Here is a 24,920-nt window from a genome sequence, read left to right on the forward strand (position 1 = left end):
ACATCGGATCAAGTCCAAATTTTACACACATGTCGGTGTTACCCTTAGTGACGTTCGAAAAAGATTTCGGAAAGTTTCGCCATTAGGGGGCGCAATAAACGAGGAAATTGTATATCTTCTACAAAATTTCGCCGCGAAAACGCTACACTGACTTCTCGCTACTCCTACCACAGTCAAATCCTTTGTATCCACAGGTTCAGGGTAGCGTTTTGAACACATGCTTCACTTTGTGCCGGCGAAACGCACATTTCTTGTCGCGTTGTGCCGGCGAAATGCACACTTCTTGGACCCCTGCATAACTGCTTGCAGTTCTAGTTTATACTTGTAGACTTTATTTATACTAGAAATGGTCTTCATAGAATGTCCCAAGCCTATTATAAATAGATATACAGGTAGGGCTGCTCGATTATGGAAAAAATCATAATCACGATTATTTTCGTCAATATTGAAATCACGATTATTCAAACGATTATTTTTTGAGTTGGAAAACATGATGTATATATTCAGCATGTCTCTCCCAAAAAACACTTTGTAACTGAGAACTGTGAAATTTCGCCTTAAAAAACCCCACAAAATGATCAAAAAGAAAATGTTCAAATCTAAAATAATGTATAGATATGTATCCAGCTGTTAAAAAATAATAATAATCAATATACATATAAATTAAAAAAACTCGATTATATTAGTTCTGTGATCGTTTGACGCTAAAATCAAAATCGCGATCAAATTTGGGCCTACATACAGGGTCCCCTCCTTTGTCTCTTGATGAATAACCTTGAGGGCCATTTTTTATTAATTTATCCATACTGTATTATTCCCTCGTGCAAGAGTGTCGCACTCTTAGTTTTATTTTATTCCGAGACCTCAGGTTGCTAGAGATTGATGCTTTCGGTGTTGTGTTTGCTGGGGATTGATTATAACGGTGCCGGGAAGGGGGAGTCACACATCAGAGGAATGTCTTCAGGAAAAGGACAATTCGCTCCGCCTCTTCCGCCCTCTTGGTCATGGTCGGATGAAAATGTCACTGAATTCACGGCGCTGTGTGAAACGCTGTGTTTCTCACTGCCGCGAGAAAACTCTGGCCTCGGCTCCAGCAGAAAAGGTCACGTCGACGTGACATGACTCGAAACTCCATTTCCTTTGACACACAAACATTATCCACAAACACTGCTAGAAACATTTGGGTCGATTCTGGTGGTTTAGCTGCGTGCCTTGGTGATGTTTCACAGCATCTGGAAGCTCACTTCCTTTAGATCATTATTTACCCGGCGCCTCATGTGTACACATCTGCATACCTTCTATGCGAGCGAGGATTCCGAGCAGTCAGGGGAAAGCGCAGCAGAGGTTAACAGGCACTTAGCCCCGCGTAGCAGCATCAAGGTGTCCTGGTGTCAGTCTCCGCTGAGCTGAAGTCTCGGTTAAATGCAGCCCATAACAGACCTGTCTACAGGTCCAACCCCCGCCTCCTCCTTACCGAAGAGAATTTGGAATTGATTGAGTGTCGTCTCCCACCTAGAGCAGTTAACCCCAGCGATGGTGGGTTTGGTTTAGCAATGCTTATCAAGCGGTTAACACAAAACGGATGAATCCTAACCGATTGCACTCCTGCGCCCTGCTGCTCTATTATCGCTTCCATTCGGTACACGCGTCATTGGAGTTGTAGATCAAACAGCTGGGTGGTGCAGTCGGCCCTGCGTTTCCTCCAACGGCCGCGGGTGAAGTGGAAGTGGGGCTGAGGCGTAGCCGCTGCGGGCCGCGGGTGCGAACCTGGACTGTAATTTGGGTTGCATCGTGTGCTGCTTGGGGTTTTGTGTCGACGCTTGCGATCATAGGCTTGTGGGTTGGGCTGGCTGGCTGGCGTACCAAGTCTCTCATTTTGATGTAATCCGCAAGAATACAAGTAAAGACAATGTCTTGTCTAACCCTTGGTATATCATAATCCGTTGGTTTGTACTTTTAACAAATTTCCCTTTTATATTTTAAGCCGGCCATTTCACGTCAACAATTAACCCTTTTAGCAGACGTGTTGATTCAAAGAGTCTAAGGAGTGAGGTGGAGAACCATAACATTAAAAGATTTGATTTGTTTTCCTAGGAGCTGCACACTACAGAGAAGACAAAGCTGATCACCCAGCTGCGTGACGCCAAGAATCTCATCGAGCAGCTGGAGCAGGATAAGGTGAGCGAGTGGAGCTCCTCCGACCTCGGCCACATCTTGACGGACTTTCCCGCTCATGATATACGGCCGTGTTTTCGTTCTGCCACCGAGTACAGGGGTCACCGGCCTTGAAGTTCCCTGGTCGAGGCTGGTCAACTTTAACCCCCCGCACACAGGGACAGGCTCTTGAGGTTACTCCCAGGAATGTGGGGAGCCCCTAAAACTGTCTACTGCTGTAGAAAACCAACGGCTTGATTTAGGGCCTTCGATGTAGAGACAACACCCTTTTAACTATACATTTCCATACTGTTCCTCTGTAGTATGAGCTAAAAACTGTGTCTTTTAAGGGCATGGTGATCGCTGAGACCAAGCGTCAGATGCATGAGACGCTGGAGATGAAAGAGGACGAGATCGCCCAGCTACGTACCCGGATGCAGCAGATCACCTCCCAGAAAGAGGAGCTGCAGGAGCAGAAGGAGAAGAATGAGAAGTCAGGTACAATGGGAGCCGGCCTCTGCTAAGCATGGGGAATGATCTCGACGGTAGGGTTGTTTATAGATATTTTGTGATTTAATTTGTTGCGTAGCGTTCGAAGAGCTGGAGAGGGCATTGGGCATCGCTCAGAGGGCGGAGGAGGCCAGGAAGCAGCTGCAGGTTCAGCTGGAGGAGCAGGTGAAGGAGGTGGAGCGGGAGGGCGAGGAGGAGAGGAAGAGTTTGCAGCAGGAACTCTCCAGGGTCAAGCAAGAGGTCGTCTCCATCATGAAGGTCAGACTGCAGATTTTGCCTCCATTATATTTTTGAAGAATGGAATGAGGCTATGAGAGTTATGAAAAAACTAATTAACAATGTGAATTTCCTTATTTACACAAAAGATATAAGTGTATATAAACAATGTAATTTTTATTTTGAGATGACAAGTGTAAATGTACTTGAGTGAACGACCAGGCAAAATATCCCTCTAGCCGTACATGGATTCTGTTTTGCTCGTAAACCCATGACAGATACTTTGTAAATTAACATGAAAATTGAATTAGCCATGTTCTTCTGAATGTGAAAGTTATTCTGCATGATCTCTTTTGTGGAAGTGCACACGATCTGTACTGTCTTATGTTCAACGGTTGATTTATTTCTCTGACTCGAATGTGGTAGAAATCATCTGAGGACACGGTTGCCAATATGGAAAAACAGCACAATGAACTGCTTGCTGCCAAAGAGCATGAACTAACTGCTCGAATTAACCAAGCTGTGGTAAATACTTATCATCTTTCCCTTGCACACATATATTTCGATTGTATGATTTGTAGTATCCATGGCTCTAAAATCTGACTTTCTTTTAGGAGCAATGCAAAGAGGAGTTTTCCCAGGCTGCCAAGGAGAGGGAACAGCAATCTTCTCTTGCATTGGAGGACGCAGGACTGCAGATGACAGCCCAGAAGACGGAGGCTGAGAACAAAGTCAAAGAGACACAGTTTGAGCTGGAGGCTGCCAGAACCGTGAGGCTCTTTCCTAGGGCTGTCTCAGTCCCAATGGTTGAATGTAGAATGATTTACGTGGGGTCTGAGATCACATTGTGTTTGTATTTTATCTCCAGTAGCAATATACCATCTACATGATTATTTACAATCCGTTGTCAGTAATACGAATATTAATCGATTGCAGAGAATACTGGAGCTCGAGAGCACGCTGGAAAAGAGTTCCGAAAATGGATCGAGTCAGTCCAATGATTTCTCCAAGCAGATGAAAGATCTGCGAGCCAAACACAAGGAGCAGATGTCTGCATTGAAGGCGAAGCAACGGGAACAGCTAGAGAAGCACACTGACACCTTAACGCAGCAGCAAAACACGGCCCTGGAGAAGCTGAAGCAGGATCACAGCCTCAATGTAGAGGACATCTTGAAAGATAAAGAACTCCAGTTCCATGCACATGTGGAAGACATGAACCAGAAGACCTTGGAGAAATTGGATGCAAAACAAACAGAGCTTGAGGCTCTGTCCTCTGAGCTCTCTGAGGCGTTGGGGGTTAAGCAGCTTCTGGAAGAGAGGCTTGCAGCACTGGATGGTTCTGTTGGTTCAGCTCAGCAAGCCATGGAGAAGAGACTAAAAGAGGAGGAAGCAAAGCACAATGCAGCTATGGCAGATATCATGCAGCAGCATGAAGAGTCACTTGGAGGGATGGAAAAAACACTAAAGGAGGAGCTGAACAACTTGAAAATCGCCGTGGAAGAGAAACAAAGAGAACTTGAGGAACGCATCCTTGTAGAAAAAACACTGAAGGAAAAATCGGAGACTGCTCTGCAAGACCTGAATACGAAGTCGAGTGAATTGGAAGAGTTGAGACACAGTCTATCACAAGCGCAGTCTGCGAAGGAGAGCCTGGTGGACTCGAATGCTAATTTAAGCAAGATTACCAAGGATCTAGGTCAGTGCAAGAAGCAGTTGAAACAGTTGGAGCGCAAGCTGGAGGTTGCACAAGCAGATTTGAGGAAAAACGAGGAGACCCTTCAGCGGAAGTCGAAGGAGCTTGAGGAAATGGAGCAACAGTTGCAACAAACCAAGAAAGAACTCTCGGAGAAGGAGAAGTTGTACATCGAGGAAACTGCCGCCAGGCACGAAGAGGAACAACGGTTGAGGAAAGGGCTGGATGATGAAAAGGCTACGCACGCGGAGAAGATTGCAAGCACTGTAAAAGAGATGGAAGTTAAGCTTAAGACACAGGAAACCAAGATGGACAAGATCAAACAGAAGGCCAAAGAGATGCAGGAGAAGTTCAAGAAAAGACTTCAGGAAAATGAGGAGTCTATGAAGAAAGAACTTTCCAAGAAAGAGGAAGAGCTCCAGCAGAAAGAGCAGCAAGTCAGAGATAAAATCCTAGAGATGGCCCAGAAAAGTTCCCATGGTCTCAGCAGTGCCATGTCAGAGTTGCAGACCAACCACAAGGAAGAGCTGGAGAATCTGCATAAATCTCATAAGCAGGAAGTTGAGGATTTGGAACATCGCTGGCAAGAGAAGTTAAGACAACAGGAAGAGGATATTTCTGAGAAACACTTGCACATAGTGCAGGAGAAGGCCCTGGAAATGGAAGACGCATCTCAGCAACTCAGTACTATCAGGGTAGAGAAGGACCAAGCAGTGCTTGAGATAAACAAGTTTAAAGAAGAGCTGGTAATTCGAGAGACCACTGTGCAGAAACTCCAAGTGGAGCTGAAGGAAGCAGCAGGTAAGCTTGAGGGTTTGTCCCAGAGTGAGGCTTTGCTTAAGGGGCAAATTGAGTCTATGGAAAGGAACCTAAACCAGGCTCTGATTGAGAGAAATGGTCTCCAAGATCAGCTGAGTAGCACGGAGGAAGAGAGCAGGAATAAGTTGAAGGCTTTATCCAAAAAATTGGACTCAAGCGAAGGCAAGCTTAAATCTCTTAAAACTTCCAAAAGCAAGCAGGGTGAAGACTTGGAGAGGAAACTTGAGGAGAGTGCTCTTCAAATCCAAGCAAAGGAAGGTGATTTCCAGAAGCAGTTACTGGTAATCACCAACCTAATGGAGCACTACTGTAGGGAGGTTCAATCAAAAGTTGAAAGTGGTTCCACTGAGCTCTTTGGAAGAGTTGAGTCCAGGGTGACCAAGCTGAAAGACCAAGTTCTGTGTAACCAGAAAAGGGTGGGGGAGCTCAAAAATGTTATCCTCACTAAATTGGATACAATTAGCACTTTAGAGGAGAAGCTCCGCAAGCAGACGGAGGAGAACATGAATCTATGCAGTTCAATTGAGCAGTTGACCGTTCAGCTCGGCACTCAGGCAGAGAATATTGAAGCCTTAACCAATGAGAGGGACCGTCTGCTGAAGGAAGCGGAGGGTCATTCTCAGTCCATTTCACAAGACGTCCTTAGAATAGAAAAGCTCAGCGAAGAAAACAAAACGATATCAGAAAACATGAGCGCAAACGTGTTGCATATCAGCAACTTGGAGAGCATCATTGATACCTTAAAGAGTCAGGTAGCAGGTAGTGTCACGGAGAAGGAGGAAGCCATACATCTACAGAGCCAACGTTGCAAAGAGGAGAGTCAGCAGATTGTTGCGAACATGAGGGAGACCATTGAGAAGCTTGAGCAGGAGAAGAAGTCTGCAGTGGAGCAGGCGGACACGCTCAGGAACAGCCTGTCTGAGTTCAAGAACAACGCAGAGTCCAAGTTCACACAGAACCACAACACCGTCGTGTCTCTGCAGGACCGCCTGCGTGACCTCGAGCGAGAGATCTCCGAGAAGAACGAGGCGTTGCAGCGTTTGACTGCGAACATCGACAATCAGTCCATCAGCAAGTCTGAGATGGACCAGGCCCTGAGCGAGAAGGAGCAGCGGGTCAGCGCACTCGCCTCGGAGCTGGAGAGCTGCAACGGCAGGCTCTGCGAGCTTCAAGACCAGTTGGCCTTAAAGACGAAAGAGTGTGTGCAACTCTCGGCCGACCTCAAGCAGCAGCTCAGTGACAGGGAACGCGAGAAGAGAGAGTTCACAGAACAGCTGCAGCAGATACAGGAGCAGTTCACACACAACAGCCATTTGTTCCAAGAGACGGAGGACAAGCTGCACATCCTGGAGAAGGAGAATCACACTTGTAAATCTGAGCTTGAGGCTCAACGGGTAGAGTTTGAGAAGATTAGAAGCGAAATGCAGAAGAGCAAGGAGCAGAGCCTGAAGGACGCTGAGGAGAGGCTGTCTGGGGAGAGTGCGAAGAAAATGGCGGACCTCAAAAAGAAGGCTGAGCAGAAAATTGGTCAGCTTAAGAAACAGTTAACATCACAGCTTGAGGAAAAAGAGCAGATGGTTCAGTCTTTGAAGTCGAGCTTAGAGGAAATCAATGAAAGGGAAGCGGGAAGCAAGCGGCACACGGAGACCTTAGAAGAGCAGGGAAGAAACCTTGAGGATGCACTGGGAAAGCTTAAAGAAGATCACGAGAAACGCCTCGAAGAGTCTCTGAGCGAGCAGAGGCTGGAGAACGAAAAGTCTTTAGAGGAGTTGAAATGCGTGTACGAGGGGAAGATCTCGTTACTTCAGAGGGATGAAACGGCCGCTCCCGATGCCAAGGCGGATGAAACACCCTCTAAACTGGAAGAACTTGGAGAAAGACTTCACGAGGCAGAGGAGCAGAATCGAAACCTTGTTGCCGAAATAGGTCGACTGAAAGAAGAGCTCCTCGAGAGAGAAGCTTGGCTGAAACAACAGCAGGTCGCCATGGTTTCCTTGGAGAAGCAGACGCTGGTGCAGCAGGAGGAGGTGGTCAGGATGGAACAGAGCAGCGCAGTGCAGGCGCCGAGACCGGAGACGACGGACCAGAGAGATGAAGACGGAGAGTCTCTGGAGTCCTTGAAGGAGAAGCTGACTGAGGTCAAGAACGAGAAACTGAAGATCCACAAAGACTTCACCAGGTTGCAGAAGGACTTCCGGTCGCTGAGGAGGGAGCATGAGCAGGATCTCGAGCACCTCAAGAAGGAGTTGGCGGAGGAGAGTGACAAGAATTTGAAGTAAGTTTGGGTGGAAATGAAGGTGCATATTAACGACGACAGAAATCACCTCATCTGGTTTTACGAGAATATCTGCTGTATTAACGTGATCGATTTGTCCCAGGTTGGAGTTGGAAGATCTGGAAATAAAGCAAAACTATTCACTCAAGCAGCTCATGAGGGACTTCAACACACAAATGGCTCTAAAGGAGAAGGAGATTGAACTGACAGTGAAGGAGACTATTGGTAAGAGGGCAGTGTAGTACTTCATTCACAAAAAATAGCAGCGTTGTGATATGTTATACTGTAAAAACAATATTGTTTGGTATGCAGTGATTGCTCTGATATGCTGTGATTACCAAGAATGTATGTATGCACATTATAATTAACGTAATGCTTATCTTCAACCACACTATTCCCTGCTGCATTTTGGCTGACGTTGCTGTTCAACAGTCTGTTGGAAACTAATTTCTTTCATCCTAGATGATGTGTAGAACTATATAAACAAACCGTGATGAATGAGAAATTAGGGAATCACGATCCGAATAACCATAGTCATTTCAAAGCGGTCCGTTCTTCCTTTCTAGTGGGTTAGGGTAATGAATGCAATGTTTCCGTAAGCTAAGACCAGCTCCTCTCGGCTTCCTTCAACAGGGAAGGCTCAGTGTGTGGAGGCGGAGTTAATCACCAGCAACCGTGAAGAAGTCGGCCAGCTTCATAAGCTCATCGCCCAGAAGGACGATGACCTCCAGAGAACCGTTCAGAAATATGAACAGGTGTTGCAGGTACTGCACCTATTTATATATATGTATATCAACATGTATAATTATGTTGAGTTTGGGAATTTTACACTTCATTTAAAGGCAATCACAACGACAATCACAAAATGTGGACTATTTGGGCCTGGGAAGATAATATAGGCCTATTATCAATATGAACCTTCATGTACACATCCATCCACTCAACACACAATGACTGACTGACTGACTGACTGACTGACTGACTGACTGACTAGTAAGTCCTTAACATTTGAATTTCTTTAAAGATTTTGAAAATCATTACATGCATAACCTTAAAATACCACAGTCAGAGACACTGATTAAATATAAATTACTTTAGTCTGTAACTTTATTGCCTTTTTATTTACTTTAATCTGCCGAAATTAAATTATTCTTCGACGGCGCTTTGAGCATATTGTTTTTGCGTTGTCAAGGAAATCTTTTTTGATATTTTTTTATTTTCGGAACTGTTAAATCACGTTAACAAAATGTTTTAATGACACCCTTGGAATGTTATTGACCAATCAGGATGAATAATTCATTAAGACTGTAGCATTATAGTTGATTAACAATTTGACCCATTTCTATTCTGGTCTTCTGAAGCCTACATTTTATCCCTCAAGAACACAGTTGGCAACTTAAGCTGTCTTTGTTTAAAACTCTCTTCTAAACAAATGAAAGCTAGGAGGTCTAAAAGAACAAATTTGGCAATAATCAAAATACTTGGGCAGTGATGCTCCGTGACACATAGGAAGTGACTCAGCCATGTTTATGCTGCCTTCTCTCCCCCCTACCCCCTTTAGAGTCGAGAGGACGAAATGGGGGACAGAGTGTGGCAAGTCCAAAAAGAACTGGAGGACCTGCAAACAAGGGTCGGCGGGGCTGATTCTGAGGTACCTCGTTTGACCTTTGACCCTACAGGTTCACCTACCAACCTGGGGTGGGTATTGCCAAAGAAGTCACGATTCGATTCGTATCACGATTCACATGCCACGATGCGATTCTATCACGATGCATCGCGATACTTGAATTAAGCCATTACCAGTGGCTGACTGGCTGTGTATGATCTGGATAGTGTGTTCAATTGATAACTCAAAGCAACTCAATTCATACATAGCTGTATTTATTGAAACGACTATTACTGGATACACTGACAAGAAGTGCTAAGGATCTATAGAACTTAAAATAACAAAATAAGGATAATCAGTGCCGTTTACATGGCCTCAATGGTCCTTTAAACCAATGAAATGAAAACATTCAAACATTTCCCCTTTTGGAAGTAGCTGCCATTATAACAACAATATCATTTCATAAACATAAGAGGACAAACTGATGCCACAAAAAGTGAATAGGCTTTATAAAACTATATATACATTATTATTATTTTTTTTTAATTATTCATTTTTTTAAATTAATAATCGATTCTTGGCGTCAACAATCGATGCTGTAGAGTAGATCGTGAAAATTAGAATCACGATGCATCGTCATGACGATTATTTGGCACACCCCTACTACCAACTGCCCATAGCCATCGTCCCTTTCGGGATCGACTGAAGCGTGTATGCGATCATCCATTGACATTCTGAGGAAGGAGAGGAAGGCCTGTTGGGGCTGTTACTATTATTAACTGTCGGGTTCTGTTAAGGTCGTAAACGGGGCGTCCAGGTGAAGATGGAATCGCAGCACGTCTGTCACCTCCCTGCCCACTCAGAGCATTACTTTGTAAGCCATACAGAGTCTGACGGATCCGTTACTGCGTCGGACAGTCCTTCCTACACACAGGAGCGTTCGTTCCGTCTCGCATTCCCCGACGTCCCTCAAGACGCCCCATTATTTGGACATTGACTGTTTCAGTTCTAACGGGTTCAGCAGTCTTCAGATCCGCTCTCCCCCGCTCTGCCCGCCCCCCCCCCCCCCCCCCCACACACACACACACCTTCCCCCCTCGTCGTAATTGAAAGACTCCTTCTGGAGGATGGAGTTTGACGTTTCGTCTGCCGCATCCTCCTCCAGCAAAGTCTCTCTCTCTCTCTCTCTCTCTCTCTCTCTCTCTCTCTCTCTCTCTCTCTCTCTCTCTCTCTCTCTCTCTCTCTCTCTCTCTCTCTCTCTCTCTCTCTCTCTCTCTCTCTCTCTCTCTCTCTCTCTCTCTCTCTCTCTCTGTGTCTCTGTGTCTCTGTGTCTCTGTGTCTCTGTGTCTCTGTCTCTCTCTCTCTCTCTCTCTCTCTCTCTCTCTCTCTCTCTCTCTCTCTCTCTTCCCCCCCCCCCCCGCGGTGCAGGCGTCTCTCCAGCGCACGTCGGGCGTTCCGTGGGCCGCTCGAATCAGTCTGGAATGCTCTTCCTGGAACCCGGGCGGCTGCAGGCCTTCGCTTGGCCCCCATCCCTGTTACCAATTATCGGCGGTGGTGCCGACCCAGCCGGCCTCCAGGATTTATACTCACCGGGACGGTTCCCATGCGCAGTCTGCTCTCTGGGTGCCGAGCCAGATCGCTTGTTACCCAGCTGGCCTGGAGACCCCGTCGCAGATATAAATATACGTATCTGTTCAACGTGTCTATAATATATAGGCGACGCTTAAAATTCCAAGGCACCGATTCACAGGGAGTCCTAGCAGTCTCTCTACTTTCACCGCGTGTTATTCAGGTGACGTAATCACTTCATGGGGGGATACTGCTCTGAGAGGCCTCCTCTCGCTCAGGGTCTCGCAAATATTCCCTCTGTAGACAGCAGGCCACATTCTCAGGAGACGGGGTTGGATATCCAGCGTGAAGGTTGGGTGTCTGTACTCCCGCGTTGGTGTGCTTCGACGTTAGTTTGGCTAGTGCTAGAGCATCCGTTGGCCGGACTCTTTTCTGATTAGGGTAATGACTCTGGAATTGATCGTTAAGATTCCTGCCCTAATTTGTAGCCCTTTATGGTCCACCTCATAATTATGTGGTGTTATTCCCGTAAAAATGATAAATGTGATCGTGTGGTCGTACCAATTAGGGTAAATTAAAGTCATTTAATGCTGGGTGTTCAAACTTGCCATTGCAGAATTAGACCGCAAAAGCTGCTAAATGTATAAACCCCATAAACGCAAAGCAGAGTCAATATTTCCATTAAGTGACCCAAAAAATGAACATCTTCCCTTTCCTTGTTTCAGATGAGCATCGAAGACCTGCAGGTGAGCAACTCGGCCTTGATATCAGCCTCTCCATCTTTGTAACTAGACGCTTCCATGTTTGCATCACCTATTTATCAGCGGCCCGTTTGGTGACCCAGCAGCATCAATGGGCCCGTTGTTTGTCGTTTATGGACGTAGCGGTCCTGCATCATCCCCCTTCAAGTGCTCCACTCTAACGCTGTTTGTTTGTGCTGTCCCGGTCATCCCTCCCGGCCGCAGGCTCAGCTGTCTGAGAGGAACACTCTGTTGAGCGAGGCCCGGCTGAAGGAGCAGGAGTTTGTCGACCGAGTGAGTCTCCATCACCCCCCCCCCCCCCCGGCTCTCCTCCTTCTCCTCCTCCTCCTCCTTCTCCTCCTCCTCCTCCTCCTCTCCCTTCTTCTCTCGGTCTGTGGTCTGTCTGTCTGTCTCTCACTTGCTCCCTTCCACGCGGTCTGCGTCGCGCTGTCACTCCTCAGTTTTATCTCTCTTCCCCTGTCGCTGTCTCTCCTTGCTTACCACAGTTCACTCGTGCTCTCGCTGTCGAGCGCCGTATCTCTCTGGCTCGCTCACTCATTCACACTGTCTGTTTTTTTTCTTTATTTTTTTCTCTTTTTCTCTCGTCTATTTTTTCTTTAGTGTCGGTAGAGAAAGTTTAAAATACGACCTCAGGTGAAGAAAATGTGTCCAAACAAGTCATGTTTATATTTCTCACTCTCTCGCTCACGCCCTCCCTCCCTCCCTCCCTCCCTCCCTCCCTCCCTCCCTCCCCCCTCTGTGCAGACCGAATCCCTTTCACTGTATTTACTGTGCTGTCCTCCAGCTACGAGTTAACTATGGCTCCCCTGCCGCACTAACTACATTGTTCTGCACATCTGTTTACATTTGCCTTAACCGTATAAACAGTTAAGCTGCCCTATCCCAGGGTTTTTTCACACACATCGCCTTTCTCACAATAAGTCCCCTGTGGAAGACCAGCAGTGTAATACTGTCTCCCATCGCAGACACATCAGCTAAACGCTTCCTTTGGTCCTTCCAGATTTCAACATACATTCTATGTTTTTCTGGATCAAATCGAACTTGAACACGAAGGCAAACTATCCGCTTTGATTGAGGTTGAGAGGACGATTTAGGGTAAAAGCTTTTAAACTGTTGTGCTTTCCATCAATTCTGTACGTCTGCATTTTCTCCCCTCACAGATCCACTCACTTGAGGATACGATGAGATGTCTCCACAAAAAGGCTGTAGTTACTCATCTGGGAAACCCCTGCAAAGGTACGGTTAAACAGCGAAAGTCCATGTCTCACCCTGTTCCTCCTCATCCCGGCCATGCCCGGCTTAACCTCACCTCACGAGTACTGCACAGCGCAAGTCTGGCTCCAAAATAAAAAAAATGACCAATGTGCTTAATGTGCTCTCAAGCTTTCAGTTATGACTCCCTCATTTATCTTGGGCTTTCCCACTTCGAGTGAAGGATCAAATTGGTCATCGGAGCCGTGCCGTAGGCTCAGCTGGATGTAAACTTATTTCATTTTTAATATATGGATGGCCCATATAAGGCCGCTGCCGTGCACTCGGGTTCGCTGTGCACCATCAATCTGCTGGGACTGCTGCCGCACGCATGCAACTCGCCCATGGATCAAAACCCCTGCATTAAGTATGGATGTGTGTGCGTGTCTTTCTGTGCGTGTGTCTTAGAGTGGACCAGTTTCTAGCCTTCGCCGTGGAGCTTTCCTTCTGGTGTAATAAAGAGAATCTGCTGTCAAATGTTGAAGTGTGTGTTGGGGGGGGGGGGGGGGTTGGGTGGCGGGTAAGAGAGGTCATCGCACGATTTAATGGCTTTTGCAGCTTGCGGTCTTGCGTTTCCCACAAAAAAACCACGCGAGCAGACATGTGTTTCCCGTCCTTCCTTCCTTCCCTAAATCTTTGTCCGTTGTATCACGGGCGCCTTACAATCTCTTATCCAAAGACCAGTAGTCGGCCTCCCTTTCCTCATTATCAGTGGGCCCTCGCTGTCCTCGAGTCAGTGGGATGTCAACGTCTAGCATACTTTTCTCCAAACACCCTTTCTTTCACAGTGCGGACGAGCATACTGTGCTATCTGGTGGAGACCGGACCCCTCTGATATCTGGTTGCATGTCCGGCTCCTACTCCCAGTAGGTGGGAGAGTGGGGGGAGAGTAGGGGGGGGTATGGTGTGGATGGGAGGGGGTCGCTGGCTCAGCGTGGTGTCCCCCCGGCCCGAAGGTCAAAGGGCAGGGTTTTTTTTATTGGCACCCCCCCCCCCTCCCATCCTGTTTCTTCACGCCTGTGCATCAAAGCCCTCTGTTGGATTCCCCTCCGCTATGCCTTCTACCTGTCGCTGGCTCGCTCTCCACGCTCAACACTCAATCCAATGCTCGCACGCCCCTACACACATTCAGAGCCCCCCTCCCTAACGTGTCTTCCAGACACACCGGCAGGCGAGTTTTGGGTAATCCAGTAGCCCCAGCTTCCGTCTCCATCTATATCAAGCCTTTAATGAGGACAGGGCAGTGGAAGGATCCCAGGCTCCTGGCTGCTGCTAGTACTGACCACCATCTAAATTGCACTGCGATTTCCCCGTTGTGTTGTTTTAATGATTATTGTTTCAGGATAACGACATAAGGCCCGCAGGAGGCATCGCGTATAAAATGTTTCTTACTGGCATCCCCATGCTGAGTTTGGCCATTCTTTCCCGTGGTTAAAGTCTGTGATTCATTGCAACACCATGACTGGGCTGGAAGTGTTTCCGCCTTTAGAGTTGCTAACACAAACATGATGCCATTGAGCAAGGCGACGGGCAGAAGGGGGCTGGCGGAGTTTAGCTTTAACCCTCCTGTACGAAGTGTTAATACGATGATGGGAACCACATTCTACAAAAAGACATTGAATTTTGTATTGTGTTTGTTCTACCACAGATGGCTTGTGTTGCTTTGTATTTGAACGCCATGCATTGTATACTCCCTGCATTGTTTGATTTATGATTGACTCAAACGTTTTTCTGTGTCCTTCTCTCTCCTCAGACCCGGGATACAGCAGTACCGACGCGCTGTCGGAACCCACCGAGTTTGAGTACCTGAGGAAGGTTCTGTTTGAGTACATGATGGGCCGGGAAACCAAGGTGGGTGATCCACTGGCGCTAAAGTCACCAAAACCAACACGGAGTCCAGTGCTACAGAGTCAGCCTAAAGTCAGTCTATACATCTTCCCACACCTGGAAGGTGGTGGCGGGGGGGCGGGGGGGGGGGGGGGGGGAGACGACTGCACGGCTCAGGAAGCCGTATAAAAGTCATTGTGTATTCTGGCCTGGTCCAATTAACACGGCCTTCCTTCATTAGCCGCGCTGTTGAGACGGAGACCTCTGGGTCCTGAAGCCAGCAGGACGCTCCAGGGGCCGGTACTAAACAGAGGTTCTTTATGGCGCCGTGGCAGGCCTCCCGTGTGAGAGGATGTCTCCCAGGCTGCCCTGGGAGCGCATACGTCTCACATGATGTAGCCGTGCCGGTTTAGGACTCTGGCCCGGGGTCTACTCCAGTCCTGCCTCTCATTATCCTCGTCTTTATGGGGGGAGCGCATGCGACCTGGCAGATGGGGCTGGGTCTGATTACACGGACGATAAGGCCCTTTCTGTGCCTTGTTCTGTTAAGTGTCTAACATGCGTGGTTTGATTGGCCGCACTAGTGTCCAGGGTAGGAGTTCACGGAGGAACACCCTTCATGATGACAAACGGTTGAAATATAAATGAACAGCGCTCGCGTGCGTCCCATTTGGTTGAATTTATCGATATGTTTTTTTTGAATGCGGATAAAAATTAATAGTGCTGTCTGATTTCTTTCCCCTGTGACAGACGATGGCCAAAGTCCTCACTTCCGTGCTGAAGTTCCCACCAGAACAAGTACAGAGCGTTCTGGAGAAAGAGGAATCTAAAGCACTTGTAAGCAGCTCCTCTCCGTCCTCACTGGTTCATATGTCTGTGTCATCATACGTGGACTGTACCATTGTGCTTTATAGGTGTAACAGAGAGATTATGAGGAATTGTATCTTCATACTTAGGAATCTGATAACTCGTATCTGCCACTTTGTCTTAGTTATTGAAATTATATTTACTTGATATAGCTTTATACACATTTAATGTTATAGACGTCTGTCGATGCACAAGCAGTTCACTGGAAGGTTATCACGCAACAGAACACAAACACACTTACACTAATGTGTAAGGCTCAGCACTTTCTCACTTGGCAACCAAAATGAGGACAACAAATAGGAGATGAAACACAAATGAGGTCAGAGTTGCAGAGTGTAACAAACAAACAACAGAAAGGTTAGACACTGATATCAACGTGTTTAAATGTCTGTGCCCAATTTTTAAATGGACCTTTCTCTTAATAGGGTAAATACCAGCGTAAAATCTACTGTATTAAGTAATCTGCTGTGGGTGTTTTCTTTCCCCGCAGCCTTGGCTTCGATGAGTGTTAACATGAAGTGCTCCTGAGGGATGGAATTACACTGCTGCTGAGAGGCAAGACTGCCAGAGACCTAATCAAGCCCTTCTCCCATTCACATTTTAAGTTTTTGTTTGTGTGGATGTGTGTGCGCGCGTGTGTGTGTGTGTGTGTCTGTGCGTGTGTGCATGTGACGCGTGCAATTCTGGGGCATCTATGGTGTGCGTAGCTTTATGTTTAAGTTATAAAGGAATTTAAATAATATGTAAGAGAATCTTCCATGAATCTAGATTTCTGCTGAAAATAGCGGTTGTTAATTTACACATTATGATATTTTGTTTGATTCATTTTTTTAGACAAGGATTTATGTTTTTCTTTTTATTTAGATGTGTTTATAATGAATGGCTTGTGCAATAATCCATATCATATATTGATGCTGATGGTCAGTTGATTTTATTTGTTTGTGTTTGTGTGTCTGCATCACTTCCTCTGTAAAACTGTAATGACCCTTTAACTGTGCTCTCGCACCACATTAAGACATACTAGCACCTATTACCTTGTTTGTTTACCACTGCTTTTCTATACTTTATATATTGTGGAAAACTGACGAGTAAACCCCCCAAAAATGTCTCTTAAATTGTACTATAATGGTTAATCTGTACACAATATGACTTGCTATACATTTCCAGGAAAAAAAAACGAATTAAATCCTATTTATAGTTCAGTTTTGTCACGTGTTTGTGCTGTCTTGTGTTTTGCACTACACGCTGCACACTTTATTAGTACCCTTTTATAAATGGATTGGACGATTGTCCTGTCTTGAGTATATGATATGCCACTACAATAAAAAAAATCATTCAGCAGTCTAAAAGCCACTCACTGTTGAAACTGAACGTGTCAACATCACCTTTTGTTCAGGGTCATGTTTGAAAGTTGAGAGTTGTAGTCAACAATTCGAGTTGCATTGGTAGTGTAATGTGGTTGATCAAAAAAACCGCAACATTTCTGAACTCACTGACCACCGATAGAGGGCAGCAGAGCTCCCTCGGCCCGGCGGGGAGCTCAGCCCCGAACCCCCAGTTGAAATGTGATGCTCGACGCTTCAAACCAGTCGCCCCTCACACCGTGACCGCATTCATCGCCGGGACATGGATCTTGTGTGCAACAGCTCTCGCAGATTGACGTACTAGAATGGAGAGGAGTTGACGCACCGTTTCTTCCAGGACCGGACCATTCCCTTTTTTTTTTTCTCCACCAGAAACTTTGAAAAAACCCATGCAGTTCCATCTTCCTGACTTTGGTAGACTTGAAACAATCGGATGTTAACTTTTGCAACTGTTTAACTTGCGGTGCGCTGACAATTCCTCACTTTTGGTTGTTTTTTGGGGTACGTATCGCTGCTATAAGTAATGTGCAGGAGGATGGCTCCACCGCTGACCCTCACCACGGGAGTACGACATGTTTTCTGCGCGTTTCTTTGGATTTCCCTCACTTATTCGTACAACATTGATCTAGAACATCCCATAGTGTTCCGTGGACCTGAGTCGAGTTTCTTCGGGTACTCTGTGCTGCAGCATTATCACAACAATACGCGCTGGTGAGTCCCATGCTCCTATTGTTTCATAATGTCACGTTATTGACCTACTTCTACTCACGCTCTCCTTATCACTTGGGTTTCTGTGAATGTTAATTATGAGAGGCATTAACTTTATGAGAAGTGTCCATCTGTCGGTTTCCTTCCTCAAATGATATCCAGCCACTCTGAAACCATATGTTGCATGCTCCTGTGGCTACTGTCAAAAACATAAGGCCTATTAGATACACTGAATTAAACAGTTCCTAATATTTTTCATAATTTACACTTAAACCTTGTTCATTTGGCCAACACAATGTTTGATCCACCTTTTATATGCGTCGGTGTCAACAGCTGTCAGTTATGAACCACGCCTAGGCCACATCTCTTAAGATAATATCTCATGCGTTACAATATTTCGATGAAAAAAACACAAGCCTACTGTATACCTCCCCATGAATAGAGCTGTACAGTGGAGTGAATGACAGTCATGCACCGCCTCCTTGGTACATGTGTTTCTGCAGGGTACTGGTCGGGGCGCCGAAGGCCAACTCTTCATACAGTAGCTCCGTGCACACGCCTGGAGCCCTGTACAAGTGTCGTGTTCATAGCAACCCGGAACACCGTTGCACCGAGATTGACCTGGGAAGAGGTCAGTAAAGTATAACACGCCGACCGAAGGCAGGCAGGCTGCCGGTATTGTGGGACCTCGTCAAACGCCCCCGTTGATATGCTGTAGATTGCCACGCGCAGCTTCAGCACCACGCAAGCTCGAACCTGAGTTTGTAAGAACGTGTTGGACTAGTTAACAGAAAGTTGCAGAAGTTCATCCTCTGCTGCCCACATAGGACACACAAAGTTGAAGAAAAATCAAACTATATTTACTCCGGCACACGAAGAACCGCCTGGGGAGGCTCTGTTGGTTTATTTTAAGATTCCTTCTTCCTGGCTCTTCATCAACTCCTCACGCATCTGCTTTGTTTTATCACACTACCCCCCCCCCCCCCACTACCAGACACACACACACACACACACACACACACACACACACACACACACACACACACACACACACACACACACACACACACACACACACATACACACACGCACGCATACACACACACACCTCCTCCCTTGGCCTATATATGCCGTCTTAACATACAACTTAAAAAAACAGAAGACCTCTTTTTACAAAAATATTTAGATAGATATTTAGATAAATACGATTAGCTAATATTTTCCAGGCACTGTTTGGGCCAACCGATTTATGACGCCACCCTCCACTCGACCTACTTCTGTTCTGTTATGGTGAGAGTGGAGGCCACAAGATTAACCCATCACTCAACGTGTCATAGCCGACCACCACAACATCAGACCCAGGCATCTGGGGCAGGGATGGGGATAGGGGCCCCCCTGTATGCCCCACTGGAGACCCAGTAGATGGATGACAGTGGCCGGGTGATCTGAGTCCTGGTGGTCCTTTGTAATCCTATGAAAGATTGTTCAAAATTAGCAGCGGTTAGATCCTACACGGTATTAAGGGACTCCACTCTGTCTTGGTACAGAGAAAGAGACGTCGATTTAGAAACAGTTTTGTTCTTGTGTGTAAAGATTTGACTATGATGGATTGCACTGTTCATGTCACTTGAAGCTGAGCCCATTTGTGGCTTTTTACAAAACGTCCTGCCAATGCTAGTTCTACAGATAAAATAAACGCTCTTAAACGGGACTTTTCGTTTTCCCAGACTCTCAAAATTGCAACTTGTTCCAGCACCTTCAAGATGCACATATAGGCAGCCTAGAGTGGTTGAATTTGATTGCGCAATATTATTGACGTCAAATGGCATTCGTATCATTGGGAATTCTGCTGGGATGAGATTAAGAGGCGAGGCCCAGTAGCTTGACAATAGCTGCCTCGTGACCTGCATCCGACATCCTCTGACCTGGTGAGTCAAGCAAGTCAATGAAAAGTGGCCTCATTGTTTTGTACCTAACGTGTGTTTATGTCTGTGTGTGTGTGTGTGTGTGTGTGTGTGTGTGTGTGTGTGTGTGTGTGTGTGTGTGTGTGTGTGTGTGTGTGTGTGTGTGTTTCTTACTGTGTGCCTTTGTGTGTGCACACTTGTGTGTATATGTCTATGTGTGTTCACCCACATGTGTGTGGGCGTGTGTGTGTGTGCTCCCACATGTGTCTCTGTGTGTGTGCGCCCACGTGTGTCTGTCTATGTGTGTGTGTGTGTGTGTGTGTGCCAAGTGTGTCTGTCTGTCTGTGTGTGGGTATTTGTATGTGTGTGTGTGTGTGCCCACGTGTGTGTGTGTGTGTGTGTGTGTGTGTGTGTGTGTGTGTGTGTGTGTGTGTGTGTGTGTGTGTGTGTGTGTGTGTCTATGTATGTGCGTGTGCGCGTGCGGGCGTCTGCTGCAGGAAACAAGCAGAGGGAGTCTTGTGGGAAGACGTGCCACGGCGACCGGGACGATGAGTGGATGGGAGTGAGCTTGGCCCGCCAGGACAAGCCCAACGGCCAAATACTGGTGAGTGCTCTTAATAGGAACCATGTGTCCTCCCCTTCATAAATAATGTATTCAAACTAGAGCTGTGCGATTAATCAATTTTTAATCGTAATTTGAATTTATGGCCAATCAATCTTTTTAAAAGAGCCTAACGTTTGCCTAAAGTCTGTGGCAACGATATTTTCCTTTGGTTAATCATTGTTAATCTTCAAAAAAAATCCAAACTTACATAATATCTATATTTGTCGTTTCTAGATTTTCTGATTTTTTAGATAATCGGGTATGGTTTGAAAAAATCGGATATTTTATTTTTAGGCCAAATCACCGAGCCCTAATTCAAACACACACAGAACCCAGTCGGATGATGCAGACATCTTTGTTACAAAAGGCCTCACTGATCGACCGCATTGTTTGACCACAGCTGTTCACAGGGATCAAACTGCTCCTTTTTCCCTTTTCTTTCTCTTTATTCCGCTGGCTCATCGCAGAGTTCAACGCAATGTTACATCATTAGGCTCTATCAAATGCTGTTTGGGTGGCAGTAGCTCAGGAGGCTGAGCGGGTTGGCTGGTAACCTGGAGGTTGCTGGTTCGACCCCCGGCTCTGAGCGTCGAGGTGTCCTTGAGCAAGGCACCTAACCCTAACTGCTCTAGACGAGCTGGCTGTCCCATTGCATGGCTTCTCCGCCGTGAATGGGTGCATGTTAGGTACCCAATATTGTAAAGCACTTTGGGTGGCCAATGGTTTGAAAAGCGCTGTATAAACGCAGTCCATTTACATTCTACGACAGGGTAGACGAGTTGCAAACATTTGATGGATTTGTCGCTGTGTCTACGACCGCCGTTAAACATTTACCCCGGGATCGGGCGGTGATGTAATAATTTGCGGATGAGATGGGGGGAGAGGGGTCGTCAAAGGATAAAAAACAAAAAACAAAAGAAGGCCGGGCGGGAACGTAGCAGGGGAGCTGCTGGTGCTAGTCCCAGAGGTGCTCGCCCGGGTGTTTGCTCAGAGATCATAGGGCAGCTGGCCCGGTTTGTTTAGGCTGCGTCCCCCATGGCCGCTGGCCCCGTCCCAGTACAGCCTGTCATTAAATGTCACCCCCCCCCCACAAGCACACGCACACATATACACACACACACACACACACACACACACATAGGGACACACATATACACACACAAACATATACACACAAGCCCACACACACAAACACACACACACACAATCACATATACACAGACACACATACACACACCCACACAAACACACACACACACACACACACATACTGCTGCACTTTGGGCTGGCGAAAGACTTGTCATTCTAGACTAGAGGGACTGCGTTGTCCCCCAGGACTGTCCAAAGGCCACTGTTCTCTCTCTGAACTGTACTCTAGGGGGTTTACACCCCCCTCTCCCTGTTGTAAACCCCCCTGACAGGTGTGTTTAAAACTTTAAACCCTCTGTTGATTGACTCCTCAGAGTCAATCAACAGAACAGTACCTGGTTCCTTTAAGAGCTCCAGGGAATGTGTTTGTTCTGGGTTGTGTTCGGACCGCCGATTTCCCTTTTGTTCTTTTGGTCCTCACGGAATGTACTGGCACGCTTTTTGCCCCTAAGCTTTTTCAACCCCTGAGTCTCCTTGTCTGTCAGAGCTGCTGAACATCTTGGAGCTGTTGTCTGCCTAGATCGCACACGGCAATAAGTATATGCATGAACTGTGGTGCTCCCGTCCCTCCCTCCCTCCCTCCCTCCCTCTCTTTTGCTGCTGTTTGACACATGAAAGGCGGTGGCTTTTCTGCAGCCACGTGTTCGAGGGCCTCTCCTAAAGGCTGCTGTTGGTGTGTACCTCATCCGAATGGTGCTCACGTTTCCACGCAAGAGTGAGCGCGGGTGGAGAGTGAACGAAACAGAGAGAGAGAGAGAGAGAGAGAGTGAGAGCGAGAGAAAGAGAGAGACAGAGTGAGAGTGAAGGGCTGCTTGGCAGATGTGATCTACAACGTTTCTCTTGTGTGTTTTTTCGTCCGCGCCGAGGGCTTTGCTCATGACCAATGGGCTCGCAGGCAGAATGAGAACATGACAACAGCACCATGCCATACATGGTCTGCTCCTGTCAGGGAAAGCCAAAACAGCCCCTTCTCTCCGGCAGCACCACTTTTCCTCACTTTCAAACACTTCTAAGGGCCCTTCCCCGCACTACGTCAGTTTGTAGCCCAGGGAGTTTGGAACAATTGTTCTGTTGTGCTATCATCACAGGGGGAATTACAGATTAGTAATTCTAATTATGGATGGGCCTATATGCGCGGCTAGAGGAAATCTGGGGGCCAGAATATGCAGAACTTCTGTATTTGTTTAGACAGAGCGCCACCAAGCTGAAGGGAAATGAGCTAAATTATGGTTTAGTTAAAGTAAACCAAGCAGTGCCTTGGAAGTCTGAAGCACATGACAAAGTGTTGGATTATCACCGGAATGCAGTTGTTTAATTCATAAATTTGAATATAATCTTCAGTCAAAAGTTCAACGACTGGATTGATTGCGGAACATTGGTGTCAAACAAGACAACACAACAGAATCGTAGAAGACTATCGAATTGATAGACCTGGCCATAGACTTATATAAGTGTAGAAAGTGCAGGGCATCATTTGGGAAAAATAAGTGTTGCATCGGATATCTCACCCTTGAGGTATTGTGCGCCAAAAATATAAGAATACAGAACCCTTAGGGGAAGGGGAGTGCCCTGATCTGATCTAATCCCACCTACGCTATTTCCCTTTTCTTTTTCTACTCTGGTTCACTGTCTTATATGTAACAAATGGCCGCTGAACTCGTGCTGAACCTCTCCTCCATGGTTGCCTCCACATGGCTCAGATGAGCTGTCGAGGGAGGGGAACGATCTCGAGTTTGGGGAAACATTGACCAAAGGACATGCTAGGAGGTTTCCCCTTCCCACTGCCTCTAAGAGGGTGGGCAGGAAGCCGGGCCACGCTGAATGGTAATTGGGACGGTGACACCACAGAGCGTGGATGTCGTGGTCACAGTCAGACGCTCTTTAATTCCCCCCTCGCTGAGTGGCGCTTATCTGTCCGCCGCACGGAGACACCCTGGCTCCAGCTCTCTCTCTCTCTCTCTCTCTCTCTCTCTCTCTCTCTCTCTCTCTCTCTCTCTCTCTCTCTCTCTCTCTCTCTCTCTCTCTCTCTCTCTCTCTCTCCCTCTCTCTCTAAAATAGAGAGAGACTCCCTGTGAGTGTCTTAAAAATATTCAATATTTATTCACAAAATAAACATTCTTCGTTTCCTTGGCCTCTTTGCACTAAGCAGAGCGTCTTTGATGAACCAAACGAAAGGCGCTCTTCTTATCTAATTGGGTCTCATTATTATTATCAAGACACAGTCACCCTGGCGACACTGTCATTATGAATGAGTCCCGTAAACCATGATTGGTTCAATCGATCTGTGACATCACAGGGCGACAGCTCAGGAGCTAGAGCGGGTTGGATGGTAACTGAAAGGTCGCTGGTTCGATCCCCGGCTCCACCTAGCTGAGTGTTGAGTTGTCCCTTAGCAAGACGCCTCACCCCGACTGCTTCCGACGAGCCGGCTGTCGCCCTGAGGGGTCGACTCCGCCGTCGGTGTGTCAATGTTTGAGTGAATGGTTGTAATAATTTGAATATCAAAAGATAAATCAAAATTCGAACGCATATTAGGCAGCCCTTAATATTCAAACCTGTTATGGGCAGGCCAAGAGGGAGAGACGTCGGAGAACCCGACGCAGTCTATTCATGATATTGTAATGACCACGGAAGAGGCAGTGAATGAAGCATTGATAAGACAGTGATTTATTAGAAACCTAATAAACCGTTGGAACACGCAAGACCGGTAACCATAGCAACGCCGGTAAACAAACCTCACGAAGCCCAATCTACTGAAGGCATCTCATGGTCAAAATATGATTAAATTATTTTGAACATATTCAAATATTAATATTGATAAACAAACAAACTTCGAATACGATTTTTGGGCAAAAGTCAAAGCCCTACTGTCTGCTGGGGTTGGGTTGTGTACGCAGTGTGATTCTGAGGACTTTCCCGCCCTTCTGCGGTGTGCAGGCCTGCGCCCACCGGTGGAAGAACGTGTTCTACGAAAAGGAGCAGTTCATCCTGCCCCACGGATACTGCTCCATCATCCCCCCCAACCTGCAGGGCCACAACAGGGCGCTCATCCCCTGCTATGAAGGTAAGGCAGGGACACGCGCACACACTGACTCACACGCACACACGCACGCGCGCGCACACACACACACACACACATACACTCTCTCTCTCTCTCTCTCTCTCTCTCTCTCTCTCTCTCTCTCTCTCTCTCTCTCTCTCTCTCACACTCACACTCACACACACTCACACTCACACACACACACACACACACACACACACACACACACACACACACACACACACACACAGAGAGAGAGAGAGATACTCAGACAGACTGGCTTTTAGAAGATGCATTGGTGAAGCTAAAGTAACATTATGACGAAGGCAGGATAAGGAGGTGACTAGGGTGTTCGACTCCCAGCGAAAACGTACCGGTTTCAATCCCCCAACGTCAGCAGCCTACTTGTAGGCCTGTCACCAGCCAGCGCCATAATATCTTGCATCCAAAATAATTCACCCTAAGTCATTTTGGATATAAAAGCTTCTGAAGAATGACTAAATGGTAAATGAATAGTGAACAGTATATGGTCTATGTTGGTACAATTCAAGACAAAAGTTTGTTCCCGTGTTCCCCATCTACAATCTACACACCATCATTGAG

At 46.8% G+C, this 24,920-nt stretch overlaps 2 protein-coding genes across 4 annotated transcripts in view; both read left to right on the forward strand.

The window, feature by feature from the left end:
• The window catches only part of golga4 (golgin A4), a 54,510-nt gene extending 37,760 nt beyond the window's left edge, over positions 1-16,750 (forward strand). For all 3 annotated transcript variants that reach the window (XM_030379308.1, XM_030379310.1, XM_030379311.1), the window contains 15 exons: positions 2,095-2,178; positions 2,505-2,652; positions 2,744-2,922; positions 3,307-3,405; positions 3,495-3,650; positions 3,817-7,667; positions 7,771-7,892; positions 8,301-8,431; positions 9,229-9,318; positions 11,568-11,588; positions 11,808-11,876; positions 12,764-12,839; positions 14,608-14,705; positions 15,432-15,518; positions 16,039-16,750. In XM_030379308.1, coding sequence (XP_030235168.1) covers positions 2,095-2,178; positions 2,505-2,652; positions 2,744-2,922; positions 3,307-3,405; positions 3,495-3,650; positions 3,817-7,667; positions 7,771-7,892; positions 8,301-8,431; positions 9,229-9,318; positions 11,568-11,588; positions 11,808-11,876; positions 12,764-12,839; positions 14,608-14,705; positions 15,432-15,518; positions 16,039-16,053 — 5,226 coding nt within the window. In that variant the 3' untranslated portion in view covers positions 16,054-16,750. The remainder of the gene's footprint in view (positions 1-2,094; positions 2,179-2,504; positions 2,653-2,743; positions 2,923-3,306; positions 3,406-3,494; positions 3,651-3,816; positions 7,668-7,770; positions 7,893-8,300; positions 8,432-9,228; positions 9,319-11,567; positions 11,589-11,807; positions 11,877-12,763; positions 12,840-14,607; positions 14,706-15,431; positions 15,519-16,038) is intronic.
• Positions 16,751-17,113: 363 nt separating this feature from the next.
• itga9 (integrin, alpha 9) overlaps positions 17,114-24,920 on the forward strand; it is a 60,979-nt gene continuing 53,172 nt past the window's right edge. The window contains 4 exon segments of the mRNA XM_030379312.1: positions 17,114-17,623; positions 18,124-18,251; positions 20,022-20,128; positions 24,215-24,341. Of these exon segments, the coding sequence (XP_030235172.1) occupies positions 17,436-17,623; positions 18,124-18,251; positions 20,022-20,128; positions 24,215-24,341 (550 nt within the window). The 5' untranslated portion in view covers positions 17,114-17,435.

Source organism: Gadus morhua, chromosome 15, assembly GCF_902167405.1.
Source record: "Gadus morhua chromosome 15, gadMor3.0, whole genome shotgun sequence".
Classification (NCBI taxonomy): domain Eukaryota; kingdom Metazoa; phylum Chordata; class Actinopteri; order Gadiformes; family Gadidae; genus Gadus; species Gadus morhua.